The 19691-nt window shown below is 45.3% G+C and overlaps 1 protein-coding gene across 1 annotated transcript; it reads left to right on the top strand.

Moving 5' to 3' along the window:
• Nucleotides 1-675: 675 nt before the first annotated feature.
• On the top strand, nucleotides 676-18729 carry LOC115354422 (NACHT, LRR and PYD domains-containing protein 12-like; the record flags this gene model as incomplete). Its single annotated transcript, XM_030044816.1, has 7 exons — nucleotides 676-2012; nucleotides 2112-2462; nucleotides 8013-8183; nucleotides 10953-11123; nucleotides 14146-14319; nucleotides 15324-15477; nucleotides 18032-18729. Coding segments are annotated over 7 exons (2898 nt in total), but the record flags the coding sequence as incomplete, so codon positions are not given.
• Nucleotides 18730-19691: the final 962 nt, after the last annotated feature.

Genomic DNA, 19691 nt, shown 5'->3' with positions numbered 1-19691 from the left:
AAAAACATGAACTGTCAATCTCTTGGATTGCTGTATTTGTCATAATCTGCTGCAAAAAGTCAAAGTGGATGTCATGCTGCTTACATGGACATTTAGTCTTCTAAATAATATCTTAATTGCATTAATATTAGAATATTTTTGTCCATGAAAACGTAGTCACACAAAGTGACATAAGAGACCGCTTATGATAATTGTAATAACCGTGGCTAAATGTCAAGTGTCCCATCATCATGTTTGCTTGTTTTTTACTTGTTTTTTTTTTTTTTTAAGATTTTAAGATTTCTGTTAAAACATAATGTTGTCTAAACATAAACAAAGTGCTTTCATCTCCACAGGGACAGGAAGAGGAGTCGAGGTGATGTGAAGGAGCAGCTGTCCTGCTGTGCTTTGTGTCAGGAGCTCCTGACGGATCCAGTCTCCACCAGCTGTGGACACTGGTTCTGCAGACGGTGCATCACCTCATACTGGGACCAGTCTGATCCATCAGGAGATCCTGCCTGTCCCCAGTGTGGAGAAAGATCCAGAACAAGACCTGGACTGCAGACACCCAGTCAAACCAGCACAGTGGACGGCGGTCTGCAGGAGGTTTTAGACGAGCATAAGATCAGTCTGAGGAGGAGATGTGAATTTGTGACAGAAGGAACTGCTGCAGCAGGAAGTGGAACCCCCCTCAACAGGATCTACACTGAGCTCTACATCACACAGGGACGGAGGGAAGGGGTTAATACCCAACATGAGGTGTGGCAGCTGGAGACAACATCCAAGATGGAGACCCTCAGTGACACTCCAATCAAGTGCCAGGACATCTTTAAACCCTTACCTGACCAAGACACACACATCAGAGTAGTTGTGACGCAGGGCGTTGCTGGGATTGGAAAAACCTTCTCAGTGCAGAAGTTCACTCTGGACTGGGCAGAGGGCTTGGAAAACCAACATGTCAGTCTTGTGGTTCTGCTTTCGTTCCGGGAGCTGAACTTGATCAAAGATGAGCGCTACAGTCTTCTCCAGCTGCTCCGTGTTTTCCATCCAACATTACAGACGGTCACAGCAGAGCAGCTCGCCGTCTGTAAAGTCGTGTTCATCTTTGACGGCCTGGATGAAAGCAGGTTTTCATTGGATTTCCAGAACAACGAGGTCGTGTCTGATGTCACACAGACATCATCAGTAGACGTGCTGTTGACAAACCTCATCAAGGGGAATCTGCTTCCCTCGGCTCTCCTCTGGATAACTTCCAGACCTGCGGCAGCCAATCAGATCCCTCCTACATGTGTCGACAGGGTAACAGAAGTGCGAGGGTTCACTGACCTCCAGAAGGAGGAGTACTTCAGGAGGAGATCCAGTGATGAGGAGCTGTGCAGCAGAATCATCTCACACATCAAGGCGTCCAGGAGCCTCCACATCATGTGCCACATCCCAGTCTTCTGCTGGATCACTGCTACAGTTCTGGAGCACATGTTGACTACAGACCAGAGAGGAGAGCTGCCCAAGAGCCTGACTGACATGTACTCACACTTCCTGCTGGTTCAGACACAGAGGAAGAAGCACAAGTACGATGAGAGACATGACAGGAGTCAGCAGGAGCTGATGGAGACTGACAGGGAAGTTCTTCTGAAGCTGGGCAGGCTGGCGTTTGAACATCTGGAGAAAGGCAACCTGATGTTCTACCAAGAAGACCTGGAGGAGTGTGGTCTTGATGTCACAGAGGCCTCGGTGTACTCAGGAGTGTGCACAGAGATCTTCAAAACCGAGTGTGTGCTCTTCCAGAGAAAAGTCTACTGCTTTGTTCATCTGAGCATTCAGGAGTTTCTCGCTGCAGTCTACATCTTACACTGCTACACCAACAGCAACACAGAGGTACTGGCCAGAGTCATGAGGAGAAAATGTTATGACAAAAAGCCATCGCTGGATATCTTCCTGAAGACAGTCATGTCTGAAGCCCTGCGGAGCAAAAATGGTCACCTGGACCTCTTTGTCCGTTTCCTTCATGGCCTCTCACTGAAGTCCAACCAGAGGCTCTTAGGAGGCCTGCTGGGGTCCAACCAGAGGCTCTTAGGAGGCCTGCTGGGGTCCAACCAGAAGCTCTTAGGAGGCCTGCTGGGGTCCAACCAGAGGCTCTTAGGAGGCCTGCTGGGTCGGACACACAGCAGAGCAGGAGACATCAAGAAAGCCATCAGAAACCTGAAGGAGATGAACACCAACAGTGTCTCACCTGACAGAAGCATCAACATCTTCCACTGTTTGATGGAGATGAACGACCTCTCAGTACATCAGGACATCCAAAAGTTCCTCAAGTCAGAGAACAGATCAAAGAAGAAACTCTCTGAGACCCACTGCTCAGCTCTGGCCTACATGCTGCAGATGTCAGAGGAGGTTCTGGATGAGTTGGACCTGCAGGCGTACAACACATCACAGGAGGGACGATGGAGACTGATCCCAGCTGTGAGGAACTGCAGGAAGGCTCGGTTAGTCCTGATGTCAAATCAACATTATACAAACAGTGTAGAGCTGCTTCCATACCCACTGTCAGAAATATATTAAAGATATGTAGTTCTCTAAATATTCAGGATAAAAGATTGATTCTGAGAGAAAAAATATACTTCAGGCAGTCCAGGGTAAAAAGGAGGCAACATGATGGTGATGCCCACAGCAGCTCACCCCTACAATACTTCAAAACCAGAGTTTTTCCTGAGTAATTGAACTTGAGCATCAGGTTTCTACTGCTTGGTTTGTTCTGATATTATACATGAAGCACCTTTCAAAAAATTTGTATCCTGTAATACAATTTAATATAACTATAATATAACACTATATAAACACAAGAAAATCACAGACTTGACATTAAATCTGTAATTACAGACTTTCTGGCTGTGAACTCTCAGAGACTCACTGTGAAACTGTGGCCTCGGCTCTGAAGTCCAACCCCCATCTGACAGAGCTGGACCTGAGTGAGAACAAGCTGCGGTATTTAGGAGTGGAGCTGCTGTCTGCTGGACTGGAGAGTCCAAACTGCAGACTGGAGACTCTCAGGTCAGACTGCACTTTTTAATGATGTGTGAACAAGAAATATTCTGTTAGCTGAACAGGAGTTTTACAGGCTTACATCTCAAATTGTTGTCAAACTGAAATGAAATGAAAATTGAAATGAAAAACTGTGAACTGTGAGTGATGATATCGTACATATTGTGCATGTAGGGGTCTGTGGGAATCTGATATTTATTGTGGTAATTCCACAGACGTATAGAGGACATCATCATGGAGGTCTTGGTCCAACTATGGATTCACAAAGGATTCCAATATTTTCTTGAAGAATCATCAGGGACAAAAATCCCATGTGGGCATATCAGTGCATTCTGCTATCTTTCACAGATTAGGCATGATGGGATGGAGTTGGTATGTCCAACTTTTCCCATCCTGATCACATTCCCTCATGGTAACTGTTGTCTTGTAACTGTTCTGAACCTCAACTAAACCTTTAGGACCTCTTGTTTTTCCTTGATTATTATTTTGATCACACACTTTTTCCCAGCTCACCTACTTCCCATGCAAAACTTTTTTTAAACTCTGCAGGCTGACCGACGACCACGCTAAATGAACATTTTGTATATTTCAGGATATTTTCTGTCTCTAGTCCCTCAGACTGAGCCACATGAACACAGTGGACTGTCACCATGTTTTTGACTGAATACTGTGATATCCATATTGTGAGGATATTGTTAGGATGACTGGTTGGTGCTTTCATCAAAGTGTAAATTAGTGCTGAACAGTCATTAGTAATATGGATATGATGAGCGAGCAGGCTGAGGCCAATAACAGAGCAGCGAGGAGCGTCTAATAAGTTGAGAAAACTGCATCCCTTTACTGTAATGCAGCCTTTAAAAGCAGGAGAGGACAACACTGATGCCACAAGATATTACCATATCCCAAATCCCACATGATATCTGATCTCATATCACAGTATCCATATTATATCAATATATTGATGGGCCCACCTCTACTGCCACCACCTGGTCAGTCTTTTTATTTATTTATTAGTTATTTTTAAGATATTTTATTTGGAAAAGCATTCCTTATACATTGTCTCACCTGAGGCCTGTATCAGGCAGCAGCTCAGTTTTCCCTGGATCTCTCAGACCTATCCGGCTGCACTAATGGAGATCCTGGTGATCAGGGATAACCGGCATCACAACACTGATTATCAGCTCGCTCACTCCATCCAGGTTTGCCTCATCAAGAGCCATGAATGCACATGTATAAGGGGCGGATTCTGAGGGAGCCGACCAATCACAAACATGAGCCACAAGGAAAAACACAGAGCGCGGCTGCTGCGAAGAGAAGGCAGAATTCTGGGTAACGAACTGCCGACTGCATAAATGCTGAAGTTACACGTCAACGGCTCAAGTTTCCACATCTGACACTGAAACCCATGAACTCACTGCACAGCAGTGGTGTAGTCTACGTGATACGCAGGTATACGCCGTATACCCAGTAGAAAAGGGCCCGCATTTCCGTATAACAACTTAAAAATGCACAGAGATACATATCAGTATGTTTTTTTGACATAACGTTCACTTTCCCGTTCATAAAGTCGCCTTCTCTGTGTTATGAAGTGGGTTCTTTTTGACCATATTTTGGGGGACACTACAGCTGGAGCTAACGTTAACGTTTCAGAAAGGGAGCCTGTGTGTGTGTGTGTGTGTGTGTGTGTGTGTGTGTGTGTGTGTGTGTGTGTGTGTGTGCGTGCGTGTGCGTGTGTGTGTGCGTGCGCGCGTATACCCACTAGAATAAACTAGACTACACCACTGCTGCACAGATGTGCTGTGTGTATTTAACCCCCCTCCGGGGTTAAAAGAACGTGGGAGCAAGTAAAAACACAAAAACACCAGAACATCATTGCATTTGTTAAGTTTGCCTTTTTATTACAGCCTGTTATACAGGCGATAATAAAATAAAGCGGATGCCAAAATTCAGTCCGGTCACTGCATCAGGTTGACAGCCTGAATAAAATCAGACTCTGAGCTGCGTTAGAACTCAGCAGGAACAAAAGGCAAATCTAAAGGCCGACTCGCCCTCTGGAATGAAGGACAAATGATCCTTTTTCACATTTGCATCAGCGAGCTGTCAATCAGGCCCATTCTCTCACACAGGAATAATTTGCACCCCCAAAATATTTAGAGCTAATTAATTGTGCCATTTTAAATGTCCCTAAAATGTTGTGAAACGCCTCTAAAAATCCTTTTAATGATCAGATGTCCTGTAATGATCTCTCCTGTGTTCCTCTCCTGCAGAGTGTCAGCTCTGTACAGCAGCAGCTGTTAGCCTGAAGCTGCTGAACATCAGCATCACAGCCTCTCTCTCACACAGAGAGTCAGAGGCAAAATCTAACGGGTTTGACTGGTCCAGGAAAATCCTTTAATGCCGTAATGCTCTCCTTATTTGGACTCGTTGTTCAAGGGGATCCTCAATGATTGGGCAGGCCACGTTTTGGCAAACAGCTGATTGGTCAGAGGGCGGAGCTTTATGTAGGATTCAAGGACAGGTTTCCTGTCCCGATCAGAGGTGAACCAGCTTTGTGATACAGAAAATCCGGAGTTGAGCCTGAAGGCATCTCGCTAACGCCTTAATCCCACTTCGTGATACAGGCCTCTGGTATTAAACACTCTGATATTCGGCTCACACAACATGAGTGTAGAATTTTTCAAGTTGTAACTTTTCAAGTCTTGCTTTTCCAGACTTTTCCTTTCATGGCCCAACAAACTATTTACATCTGAACCTGGAAGCTTTCCACTCCTAGTTTGAAGAGAGTTGTTGGGGACTGAAAAATAAATCAATAACTACATAAATAAATAAAAAAGAGAAAAACAAAGCATATGTATATCAGTACACATATATACACCTACATACATACATACATACATACATGACATGTGCACACCTGTACAAAGATACACAAATATACATCCAACATTCATTTGTCTGTAAAAAAAACACTCTATGGAATCAGTTACAATCTGATCTTATTGGTGTTGTAGTCCTCGAGGTCGGTCTGGGTCTCAAGACCACTTTCTGAGGGTCTCGGTCTCGTCTCAGAATCAAAGATATTTTCACTCGGTCTTGTCTCGGTCTCGGACGGGGCGGACTTGGGATTTTTGATCAAGACCGGTTGAGACCAGGCTCTCACTGCTGTGATAAGAGAAAAAAGAAAAGTGCAGCTGCTTCCCAGGCCACTCAGCCTTTGAGACACCTGGAGTGACGCCCCCTGAACACGCAGAGTGCATGAAGACGGCTGGAGAAGCCGTGGTTATGTTTGGCGTCGCCGGGAAATCCCCATGAAAAATGTCAGCAAACTCACGTGTCATTAAGTTTAGTTTCCAAAATCATAAGGACTTTATCTGCAAAACCACATGCGAGCGAAAACAGTCTGCAGGGTGCAAAGTCTGTGGTGCACAACTCACAGAAACCACTGTTACCCCTTTTCCACCAGGGCTGGTTTGGAGCTGGTGCCTGACTTAGCACCAGTTTTTTGGTTTTCTACCGCCCAAACTGGGGCCAAACTGGTGCCAAACTGGTTCCAAACTGGTGCTAGGCAAGCACCGACTCCGAGCAGGGGCTAAACAGGAGCCAGAGAAAGAACCGATGACGCGGCCCACCGCGTCATTGGTGGGCGGGGTTACAAAACAAAACGAACTGCGAACGCTTATAAACATAAACAATAATCCCTGAGAAGCCACGGGTTATACTGATTTTACAACGGCATGGAACGCGGCTCAGCCAATCACATTTAAGGATGAGAAGCACCCGTTTTATAACTAAACATAGCGGTCATCCGTTCCGATCACGAATCCGACAGGTAGCCGGCAATAATTGTGTTTTTAGCCTCTGTATTGAAATGTAGGCTTCTAAAGACACACGCAGTATTTGCATCGCTAATAAATCCAGATCCTGCTCCACCCGGGGCCAGAAACTGTATGGGGAAAGCAGCGTTATGTGTTTGACTGAGACGCGGCTCACGAACATCATCCCCGACTCACTGATCAGTTTCACCGGCTTCAGGACAGGACGGGCGGACAGAGACAGAGACGCTGCAGCCGCTGGACTGTATGAGTGTGCAGTTTTATGTGTGTTGAAGTGATGAAGCTGCCGTGACAATGTAATTTCCTGCAAAGGATTAATTAAGTATCATTCATTCATTCATTCATTCATTCATTCATGATGGTTATTGTGATTCTGAGCGAGCGTCTCACGCACCCGTCATCACGTTTTCCAATGACGTCATGACGTAGCTCTGAATTGGCTCCACTTTGCTCTTGACCGGTGGAATAGCAAACCGGTTCTTCGTTGGCACCAGTTAAGCACCGGCTCTAGCACCAGCTCCGAACCAGCACCAGGTTTTTTCTGGTGGAAAAGGGGCATGTGTCTTTTATAAGACCCGTGCAAAAACTAAAAGAAAGTGCAGCTTATTTCACATGCAGGTGTATTAATCGCTTTACACTCATTATAAGACATATTCACCTGACAAATCCAGATTAACATCTTATTTCAAGATTCCAAGTGTCAAAATTCAAAGAGTCAAAATATGGCTGTCAAAGCACTGAGGACTTTTCACTGAGCCATTCATTTGTTATTTATGGAGGGACCTATGGCTGTTTTCACGTCTACCGTATTTAGCACTGAATTTGAATTATTTTGGACCTTTTATCATTTCCTGCTTTCATTGTTTGTTTATTTTGTGTTTTTAATATTTTGAAGTCTTTTCATTTCAGGTGTTATCTTTATCTTTTCATTTACTCCGATGGTTTTTCAAAGCACTTTGGAACTTTGCTTTAAAGGTCTAATATAAATATAAATTAGTATTATCAGTATTATTATTAATATAATTGTTATAATAATTATTTAATTGGTTTGTCCTTCCTTTTTGAATATTTTGAAAAATCTATGACTGATAAATATCAAAAAAACAAAACAAAAAAAAAAAACACTGGAAATTCTAGCTCCATATTTTATTCTTTATTCAGATTGAGGAGCTGCTGGTTGTCATGGAGCTGCTGTGCTTCTCTGGCCTCGGCTCTGAAGTCCAACCCCCATCTGACAGAGCTGGACCTGAGTGAGAACAAGCTGCAGGATTCAGGAGTGGAGCTGCTGTCTGCTGGACTGGAGAGTCCAAACTGCAGCCTGAAGACTCTCAGGTCAGACTGCACTTTTTAATGATGACATGAATATATGGATATTGTTTGAATCATATAGTAGCACTAAATGTCTATAAGGCTGACATTGCTGTGAAGTATATGTTGTGCTTTTTTAAAGTCGGGGCTGCTGGTTCTTTTAGTTTTTGTGAGGATGGTTGGTCAGGTTCTGTATCTTGGATGCATGCGTGCTTTGTGAGGTTTGACAAGTAACTAACAACCGTCTCATGTGTCAGGAGAGAGAGAGGTAAGGTAAGGTAAGGTAAGGTAAGGTCATTTTTATTTCACGTGTCATACACCAGAAAAGATGCCCAGCCCACATGGGCTTACAAGACAGTAAAAAGAAATACAATAAAAAGGAGCAATAAACATAGTAAGCAAAAAGAGAACTCCTCCATATGTGTCACTCACTGTCAAGCAGATATAGGCCCAGTCAGTTAACTTGGGCAGTACAGCAAGAACACAACTTCAATTTAAGTCAGAGGAAAGCACATCAAACATAAAGCGCCCTCATACGCTGTATGAGCGCCCCCTGCAGGATCCTCCACTGCAGGTCACCTGATCTTTTGTCCAGCGGGGCTTTATAAGACACCCTCCACACTGGTCTACAACCATCAGACACCTTCAGTTTAGTCCTCCACACAGTGTCCTTTCTCTCAGCCAGCACTCCTCGGGTTAAAGCAGCAACACAACACTTACACAGACATTTCCTATTTGACATGTAAAGGTCCATCTTTATGGCTGACGTAGAGCCCAACAGAGATCCTGTTTTCCAGTCTGCTCTATTGTGAGACCCAACTCAGGGAAAGGATCTCTGAACGACCAGGATTGATCGGTCCAGGAAAATCCTCTCACGCCGTAATGCTCTCCTTATTTGGACTTGTCGTTCAGGGGGATCCTCAGTGATTGAGCAGGCCACGTTTTGGCAAACAGCTGATTGGCCAGGGGGTGGAGCTTTATGTAGGATTCAATCCTGTCCTGAAAGTTAGCCTGCCCCGGAAAGGCTAGCTTTCAGGACAGGTTCAGGACAGGTTTTCAATCCTGATGAGAGGTGAACCAGCTTTGTGATACAGAAAATCCAGAGTTGAGCCTGAAGGCATCTCGCTAACACCTTAATCCCACTTCGTGATACAGGCCTCTGGTATTAAACACTCTGATATTCGGCTCACACAACATCAGCGTAGAATTTTTCAAGTTGTAATTTTTCAAGTCCTGCTTTTCCAGACTTTTCCTTTTATGGCCCAACAAACTATTTACATCTGAACCTGGAAGCTTTCCACTCCTAGTTTGAAGAGAGTTGTCGGGGACTGAAAAATAAATCAGTAACTACATATATAAATAAAAAAGAGAAAAAGAAAGCATATGTATATCAGCCCACATATATACACCTACATACATACATACATACATACATGACGTGCACACCTGTACAAAGATACACAAATATACATCCAACATTCATTTGTCTGTAAAAAAAACACTCTGTGGAATCAGTTACAATCTGATCTTATTGGTGTTGTAGTCCTCGAGGTCAGTCTGGGTCTTGAGACCACTTTCTGAGGGTCTCGGTCTCGGACTGGGCGGACTCTGGATTTTTGATCAAGACCGGTTGAGACCAGGCTCTCACTGCTGTGATAAGAGAAAAAAGAAACGTGCAGCTGCTTCCCAGGTCACTCAGCCTTTGAGACACCTGGAGTGACGCCCCCTGAACGCGCAGAGTGCATGAAGACGGCTGGAGAAGCCGTGGTTATGTTTGGCGTCCCCGGGAAATCGCCATGAAAAATGTCAGCAAACTCACGTATCATTAAGTTTAGTTTCCAAAATCATAAGGACTTTATATGCAAAACCACATGCAAGCAAAAACAGTCTGCAGGGTGCAAAGTCTGCTGTGCACAACTCACAGAAACCACTGTGTCTTTTATAAGACCCGTGATAAAACTAAAAGAAAGTGCAGCTTATTTCACATGCAGGTGTATTAATCGCTTTACACTCATTATAAGCCATATTCACCTGACAAATCCAGATTAACATCTTATTTCAAGATTCAAAGTGTCAAAATTCAGAGTCAAAATATAGCTGTCAAAGCACCAAAATGCAAAATGTTCTCAAATTAATTATTTTAAGGACCCATGATCAAGAAAGTCAACAAAAACACCTCGCTGAAATGGTTTGTCAGGTTTTTTCACTTAGTTCATTTAATTTAGGCCTTATTCCTTTTTCTTTTAATCTTTCTTTATGAAATGACATATTTCTCATTGCTTGTCAGTGCAGTTTTAAAAAGTATGATGGCGTACTTTTTACAAGAAGTCAAACAACAAGTTTCCTTAGATTTGACATTAGTTAAAAAGTGGTGCAATATTTTTGCAGCAGAGCTCTGGCCATGCAGTCCAGCTGGTTGAATTCCACTGCTCTTCACATTTTCTCTGCCAACTCTCATCCCTAATCTGAAAATGAGTCTCCTTCTCCCGTTTCTTTGTTACCTAAAGCGTATTTTCACAGCGACACTGGAGAATACTGTTGTCTGGTCAGTCTGTTGAAATGCTCCTAACTTTGGCCCTGATTGGTCCAGAGACTGGGTGCTGGTGTCATGTGATGCAGAAGCTCTTGTTCTCCAGTTTTACTCTGAGAAGATGGTCGACTGAAGGCATGTGAGGACTTTTCACTGAGCCATTCATTTGGTATTTGATAATTATAAAAAAAAACAAACAAACAAACAAACAAACAAAAAAAAAACACTGGAAATAATAGCTCCATATTTTATTCTTCATTCAGATTGAGGAGCTGCTTGTTGTCAAAGAGCTGCTGTGCTTCTCTGGCCTCGGCTCTGAAGTCCAACCCCCATCTGACAGAGCTGGACCTGAGTGAGAACCAGCTGCAGGATTCAGGAGTGGAGCTGCTGTCTGCTGGACTGGAGAGTCCAAACTGCAGCCTGAAGACTCTCAGGTCAGACTGCACTTTTTAATGATGACATGAATATATGGATATTGTTTGAATCATATAGTAGCACTAAATGTCTATAAGGCTGATATTGCTGTGAAGTATATGTTGTGCTTTTTTAAAGTCGGAGCTGCTGGTTCTTTTAGTTTTTGTGAGGATGGTTGGTCAGGTTCTGTATCATGGATGCATGTGTGCTTTGTGAGGTTTGACAAGTAAGTAGGATTCAAGGATTCAAGGAACTTTATTGTCATACCAGCTCACATTTACATCTTAGTGGTACGAAATTAGCACTCAGGTCCCGGTTTAAGCCTAAATAAATAAAGCAAGGTAAAAACGAAATGTAAATATAAAATATAAGATATATAAGTATAAACAGTATATATAAATATAAACAGTATATATATAATAAATATAAATATACGGCCTATAAATATAAGTAGAGTACAGGCCAAAAGTTTGGACACACCTTCTCATTCAATGCGTTTTCTTTATTTTCATGACTATTTACATTGTAGATTCTAACTGAAGGAATCAAAACTATGAATGAACACATGTGGAGTTATGTACTTAACAAAAAAAGGTGAAATAACTGAAAACATGTTTTATATTCTAGTTTCTTCAAAATAGCCACCCTTTGCTCTGATTACTGCTTTGCACACTCTTGGCATTCTCTCCATGAGCTTCAAGAGGTAGTCACCTGAAATGGTTTTCACTTCACAGGTGTGCCTTATCAGGGTTAATTAGTGGAATTTCTTGCTTTATCAATGGGGTTGGGACCATCAGTTGTGTTGTGCAGAAGTCAGGTTACTACACAGTCGACAGCCCTATTGGACAACTGTTAAAATTCATATTATGGCAAGAACCAATCAGCTAACTGAAGAAAAACGAGTGGCCATAATTACTTTAAGAAATGAAGGTCAGTCAGTCCGGAAAATCGCAAAAACTTTAAATGTGTCCCCAAGTGGAGTCGCAAAAACCATCAAGCGCTACAACGAAACTGGCTCACATGAGGACCGACCCAGGAAAGGAAGACCAAGAGTCACCTCTGCTTCTGAGGACAAGTTCATCCGAGTCACCAGCCTCAGAAATGGCAAGTTAACAGCAGCTCAGATCAGAGAGCAGATAAATGCCACACAGAGTTCTAGCAGCAGACCCATCTCTAGAACAACTGTTAAGAGGAGACTGCGCCAATCAGGCCTTCATGGTCAAATAGCTGCTAGGAAATCACTGCTAAGGAGAGGCAACAAGCAGAAGAGATTTGTTTGGGCCAAGAAACACAAGGAATGGACATCAGACCAGTGGAAATCTGTGCTTTGGTCTGATGAGTCCAAATTTGAGATCTTTGGTTCCAACCGCCGTGTCTTTGTGAGACGCAGAAAAGGTGAACGGATGGATTCCACATGCCTGGTTCCCACTGTGAAGCATGGAGGAGGAGGTGTGATGGTGTGGGGGTGTTTTGCTGGTGACACTGTTGGGGATTTATTCAAAATTGAAGGCACACTGAACCAGCATGGCTACCACAGCATCCTGCAGCGACATGCCATCCCATCCGGTTTGCGTTTAGTTGGACCGTCATTTATTTTTCAACAGGACAATGACCCCAAACACACCTCCAGGCTGTGTAAGGGCTATTTGACCAAGAAGGAGAGTGATGGAGTGCTGCGGCAGATGACCTGGCCTCCACAGTCACCGGACCTGAACCCAATCCAGATGGTTTGGGGTGAACTGGACCACAGAGTGAAGGCAAAGGGGCCAACAAGTGCTAAACACCTCTGGAAACTCCTTCAAGACTGTTGGAAAACCATTTCAGGTGACTACCTCTTGAAGCTCATGGAGAGAATGCCAAGAGTGTGCAAAGCAGTAATCAGAGCAAAGGGTGGCTATTTTGAAGAAACTAGAATATAAAACATGTTTTCAGTTATTTCACCTTTTTTTGTTAAGTACATAACTCCACATGTGTTCATTCATAGTTTTGATTCCTTCAGTGAGAATCTACAATGTAAATAGTCATGAAAATAAAGAAAACGCATTGAATGAGAAGGTGTGTCCAAACTTTTGGCCTGTACTGTACGTACATACACTTTTTGTTTTAGTATTTCTTTCTTTCTTTTTCTTTTAGATATGTTTGAAATAAAATTCATTCATTCATTCATTCATTCCTTCATAGTGAAGTAGTAAAAGCTCACAGAGCGCAAGGAGCTTTCATTCATTCTGAAGCCCAACACACACCGGTGGCGCAGCGTCGCGGTGCGTCAGGTGATGCGCGTCACCTGAAGCACCCAACACAAAGTGGAGGCGTGGCTCTGTAGAACGTCAATAACCTTCCTCATGTGATAACTCCCCTGCTGACCTGCTGTGCCAGCTGTAGACGTCTATAATTAAGGATATATGATAAGGATCCAACGCCCAGTTTTCATTGCATCACCTGGAGTTCAACACGTTTGATCTTTAAAAAATTATGACCAACATAATTCATTAGATTTCATTTATTTATTATACATGAAAATAATTAAACACAACGTTTTAGTTATATGTAAAACTGCCATGACTCGTTTAAAAACTGATTTACAGCAAAGTGAAGACAGTAACATTTTAAATTCATGTGTTGACACCCAGTAACGTTACTGAAACTGGATTTCTCACCTGAAGAGCCAATCTCCGAGCTACAGCTCGAAAATACAGGAAAGTGCCACAGAAGCAGAGAAGAAGAGCAGCTACGGAAGCTGGGATGGACATCCAGAAGGGAGAAACTACGCTTTTCAGGCGCGTTGACGCTGGAAATAGGACAGTGGCGTGAAAGGTAGCAGCGCGGCGCGTTGACGCGCGTCTAGCCACCACCGGTGTGTGTTGGGCTTGATGGTTTGGTAAAGCACTTTGGAACTTACCTTCACAGGTGTAATAGAAATATAAATTAGTATTTTCAGTATTATTATTAATGCAATTGTTATAATAATTATTTCATTGCTGAATTATAAATAAATATCCAAAACACTGGAAATTATAGCTCCATATTTTATTCTTTATTCAGACTGAGGCGGTGCAGGTTGACAGAGAGGAGCTGTGCTTCTCTGGCCTTGGCTCTGAAGTCCAACCCCCATCTGACAGAGCTGGACCTGAGTGAGAACTATGAGCTGCAGGATTCAGGAGTGGAGCTGCTGTCTGCTGGACTGGAGAGTCCAAACTGCAGCCTGGAGACTCTCAGGTCAGACTGCACTTTTTAATGATGACATGAATATATGGATATTGTTTGAATCATATAGTAGCACTAAATGTCTATAAGGCTGATATTGCTGTGAAGTATATGTTGTGCTTTTTTAAAGTCGGGGCTGCTGGTTCTTTTAGTTTTTGTGAGGATGGTTGGTCAGGTTCTGTATCATGGATGCATGTGTGCTTTGTGAGGTTTGACAAGTAACTAACAACCGTCTCATGTGTCAGGAGAGAGAGAGAGAGAGAAAGAGAGAGGGAGAGAGGGGGGGGGGGAACCTTCTTCTTCATTTAGATTGGAGTGTTTGTGTGTTCTAAACTCGTTTCTCTCAGAGCCACATGACTTCTATCAGAAAGAGCTGCTGAGGCGTCGGCTCCAGATCTCTGCTGTGATGTGAGGAAGAAAATCAAACACATCAGGGCTCATCAACTCCATTTGTCCAAAGGCCAGAATGTTGTTAGGCAGACACTGTGGGGAGCAGACTTTACAATAACAACATATTCATTTATTTAGGAATAATTAGCCTGTTATTGTTTAGTATTTTCACTTTCTTACAAATGAATACCTGTATCAGTGTGAGCAGGCTGCTGGAAAACATGGCAAATCCATAATAATAATTAGTTAATAAATAGTTAATAATAACATAATAATAGTGACGTAGAAAAAGCTCTCAGAGCTCAAGGAGCCAGTTCACTGAGGAGTGACGCTTCAAATCTGGAATTATGGAAATGGAATGACTGACAGGAAGTTTGAATCCCCTTTAACCGGTGTTGACTCTGTTATGCAGCGCCCTGATTGGAGGAAAATGTTTAGCCCATGCTTGCATGAAGATACAGCACAAGACTCATTCCATTCCTAAAAGACAGGAAGTGGTTTGAGCTTCACCTGTCAGGCTGCTGCTCTTCAGAGACAAGCAGCCAATCAGACGCAGCTCTGAGAGGGAGGCCTGACACAGATCTGCACTCTGCATGTCTTAGAGTTTATTTTTATTCTTCATTCAGACTGAGGGACTGCAGGTTGTCAGAGAGCTGCTGTGCTTCTCTGGCCTCGGCTCTGAAGTCCAACCCCCATCTGACAGAGCTGGACCTGAGTGACAACGGGCTGCAGGATTCAGGAGTGGAGCTGCTGTCTGCTCTGGTGGAGAGTCCAAACTGCAGCCTGAAGACTCTCAGGTCAGTAGAGGGGTGGAGTCAGTCCTCTGAGGTCAGTAGAGGGGTGGAGTCAGTCCTCTGAGGTCAGTAGAGGGGTGGAGTCAGTCCTAGAGGGGTGGGGTCAGTCCTCTGAGGTCAGTAGAGGGGTGGAGTCAGTCCTCTGAGGTCAGCAGAGGGGTGCAGTCAGTCCTAGAGGGGTGGAGTCAGTCCTCTGAGGTAAGCAGAGGGGTGGAGTCAGTCCTAGAGGGGTGGAGTCAGTCCTCTGAGGTAAGCAGAGGGGTGGAGTCAGTCCTAGAGGGGTGGAGTCAGTCCTCTGAGGTCAGTAGAGGGGTGGAGTCAGTCCTAGAGGGGTGGAGTCAGTCCCAGAGGGGTGGAGTCAGTCCTCTGAGGTCAGTAGAGGGGTGGAGTCAGTCCTCTGAGGTCATCAGAGGGGTGGAGTCAGTCCTAGAGGGGTGGAGTCAGTCCTCTGAGGTCAGTAGAGGGGTGGAGTCAGTCGTAGAGGGGTGGAGTCAGTCCTCTGAGGTCAGTAAAGGGGTGGAGTCAGTCCTAGAGGGGTGGAGTCAGTCCTCTGAGGTAAGCAGAGGGGTGGAGTCAGTCCTCTGAGGTAAGCAGAGGGGTGGAGTCAGTCCTAGAGGGGTGGAGTCAGTCCTCTGAGGTCAGTAGAGGGGTGGAGTCAGTCCTAGAGGGGTGGAGTCAGTCCCAGAGGGGTGGAGTCAGTCCTCTGAGGTCAGTAGAGGGGTGGAGTCAGTCCTCTGAGGTCATCAGAGGGGTGGAGTCAGTCCTAGAGGGGTGGAGTCAGTTCTCTGAGGTCAGTAGAGGGGTGGAGTCAGTCCTAGAGGGGTGGAGTCAGTCCTCTGAGGTCAGTAGAGGGGTGGAGTCAGTCCTAGAGGGGTGGAGTCAGTCCTCTGAGGTCAGTAAAGGGGTGGAGTCAGTCCTAGAGGGGTGGAGTCAGTCCTCTGAGGTCAGTAAAGGGGTGGAGTCAGTCCCAGAGGGGTGGAGTCAGTCCTCTGAGGTCAGTAGAGGGGTGGAGTCAGTCCTAGAGGGGTGGAGTCAGTCCCAGAGGGGTGGAGTCAGTCCTAGAGGGGTGGAGTCAGTCGTAGAGGGGTGGAGTCAGTCCTCTGAGGTCAGTAGAGGGGTGGAGTCAGTCCTAGAGGGGTGGAGTCAGTCCTCTGAGGTCAGTAGAGGGGTGGAGTCAGTCCCAGAGGGGTGGAGTCAGTCCTAGAGGGGTGGAGTCAGTCCTCTGAGGTCAGTAGAGGGGTGGAGTCAGTCCTAGAGGGGTGGAGTCAGTCCTAGTGGGGTGGAGTCGGTCCTAGAGGGGTGGAGTCGGTCCTAGAGGGGTGGAGTCAGTCCCAGAGGGGTGGAGTCAGTCCTCTGAGGTCAGTAGAGGGGTGGAGTCAGTCCTAGAGGGTGGAGTCAGTCCTAGAGGGGTGGAGTCAGTCCTAGGGGGGTGGAGTCGGTCCTAGAGGGGTGGAGTCAGTCCTAGAGGGGTGGAGTCAGTCCTAGAGGGGTGGAGTCAGTCCTAGTGGGGTGGAGTCGGTCCTAGAGGGGTGGAGTCAGTCCTAGAGGGGTGGAGTCAGTCCCAGAGGGGTGGAGTCAGTCCTCTGAGGTCAGTAGAGGGGTGGAGTCAGTCCTAGAGGGTGGAGTCAGTCCTAGAGGGGTGGAGTCAGTCCTAGGGGGGTGGAGTCGGTCCTAGAGGGGTGGAGTCAGTCCCAGAGGGTGGAGTCAGTCCTAGAGGGGTGGAGTCAGTCCAGGCGGAGCAGCTTGGTTGCTTGGTTCTTGTGCTGGACACAGTCAGTGCAGGCAGCATTTCCTGGGAAATGTCCAAAGTGCTCAGTGGCCTCAGGACTGGACAGAAAGACAGAGAGAGATCAGCCAATCAGAGCAGCCACAGTGTGTTGGGGTCATGTGACCTGCAGGTGCTGATGATGATGATGATGAAGAAGAGGATGATGGTTTTGTGTTCATCCCTACAGGCTGGAACATGTAGAAGACTGGATTCCAGCTGACAGCCTGAGAGGATGTGAGTACTGACACACACACACACACACACACACACACACACACACACACACAGAGCAGAGCTCCAGCTTGTCCAGGCTGAGTCGTGGGTTTGAATCCCACCTCAGGCCCTTTGCTGCAGGGCGGCCCGTCTCTCTCCCCGGCCTTTCCTGTCTCTCTCTGCTGAGTCCAGTCAAAGCTACAAGGAGAAAAACACATTAGAAAAGGAGAAGACAGGATGAACAGATGTGGAGAGAAAGAAAGAAGCAGACAGGAACTCAATTAGAAAATTAGAAGAAAAAAATAATTAAGAAGGCAAATCAGTTGTAGTTGAAATCTGCCTTGCAAACTAAACAAAAAATGAGCATTAAAAACAAAAAACTAAACAAGCAAATCCTCTAAAACCAAACTCGAATTGAAAACTCAAAGGTAAAATGACATTAAAAATTAAAACTAATGAAAAATGACTAATGAATAATAACCTCATAAGAGCCAAGAGAGTGTGAGTGAATGAGGCTTTCTGAGGTGTGTTGTGTGTCTTCTCCCCATCAGATGCCTGTGATCTCACACTGGATCCAAACACAGCGAACAGAGAGCTCCGTCTGTCTGAGGACAACAGGAAGGTGACGGAGGTGAGAGAGCTGCAGCCGTATCCTGATCACCCAGACAGATTTGACCAGCCTCAGGTTCTGTGTAGAGAAGGTCTGACTGGGCGATGTTACTGGGAGGTCCAGTGGAGAGGAGGGGTTGATATAGCAGTGACTTACAGAGGAATCACAAGAAGTGGTGAAGACTCTCAGCTTGGAAACAACAAACAGTCCTGGAGTCTGGAGTGCCATGATGACGGCTACTCTGTCAGACACAACAGGAAGTACACCAGCATCTCTCTCCGTCCCTGTGGATCTCACAGAGTAGCAGTGTATCTGGACTGCTCTGCTGGGACTCTGTCCTTCTACACAGTCTCTTCTGACAGCCTGAGACTCCTGCACACCTTCAGATCCACCTTCACTGAGCCGCTCCACCCTGGGTTTTGTTTGTGGTTACCTGGTTCTTCTATTGTGGTTGAGCTGCCAGTTTGTCAGAAACAAACTCTGACCTGAAAGAGTTTAGAACATGTTTGGATGATTTGTGGTTTCTAGTTTGTTTGGTTTTTATTGTATCAGGCATCTTGGTGGATAATTGTTAACTGACTGATTGGACAGGTTTGTAAAAATAATGAGTCATTAAAATGTTTGTATATTCAAATCTTAATGTTGTGCAAAAGTGTCATTTAAACCTCCTCCTCTGATTGACTTTTTTTGTATTTCTAGTCACTAAACACAGACGTGAGAATGACAGCACATTGCACACTGCAGAGCTGTGACTGGAGCCCCTCTCCTTTTGTGCCCCTCCCTTCACCTGTTGATAAGATAAAATAAGATAAGATAAGATAAGATATTCCTTTATTAGTCCCACAGTTATGGGATCACCCCTTCCCCTCCAGTCTTTACGTGTTATCTGCCAGTAGTGTAGGGTGTGTGTGTGTGTGTCTGTGTGTGTGTGTGTGTGTGAGTGTGTGGGTGGGGGCAGCAGGGGGGGTAGTTAAGGTGCTGAGAATGTGCATTCTAGTGCAGTCAGTGCAGTCCTGGAGAGTGTGTGGTCTACTGGGAGCACTGGTTGTTATAGAGTCTGACGGCTGCAGGAAGGAAGGACCTGCGATAGCGTTCCTTCACACACTTTGGGTGAAGCAGTCTGTCGCTGAAGGAGCTCTCCAGTGTAGTTAAAGTGTCCTGCAGGGGGTGGGAGTCGTTCACAATCATGGATGACAGCTTAGCCATCATCCTCCTCTCACCTACCACCTCCACTGAGTCGAGGGGGCGTCCCAGGACAGAGCTGGCCTTCCTGATCAGTTTGTCAAGTCTCTTCCTGTCAGCCGTCGAGATGCTGCTCCCCCAGCAGACCACTCCATAAAAGATGGCTGATGCCACCACGGTGTCATAAAAGGTCTTCAGGAGTGCCCCCTGCACTCCAAAAGACCTCAGTCTCCTGAGCAGATAGAGTCTGCTCTTATTGTGACTTGATCTCCAAGTCACATTAAGATGTTTAACGGTCTGTACCTGAGGTTTGACTTTCAGCAGAGTTGTGTTTCATTTTGGACAGTGCACATTAATAAACACATGACTGTAAATGTGTCAGAGGCTTTTCTCACCTGCAGCCCCTGGCCAGGTGTTCCTCAGGTTT

Source organism: Myripristis murdjan, chromosome 22, assembly GCF_902150065.1.
Source record: "Myripristis murdjan chromosome 22, fMyrMur1.1, whole genome shotgun sequence".
Classification (NCBI taxonomy): Eukaryota; Metazoa; Chordata; class Actinopteri; order Holocentriformes; family Holocentridae; genus Myripristis; species Myripristis murdjan.
Note: the sequence above shows the minus strand (reverse complement) of the source record. Positions and strands in the feature narration are given on the sequence as shown.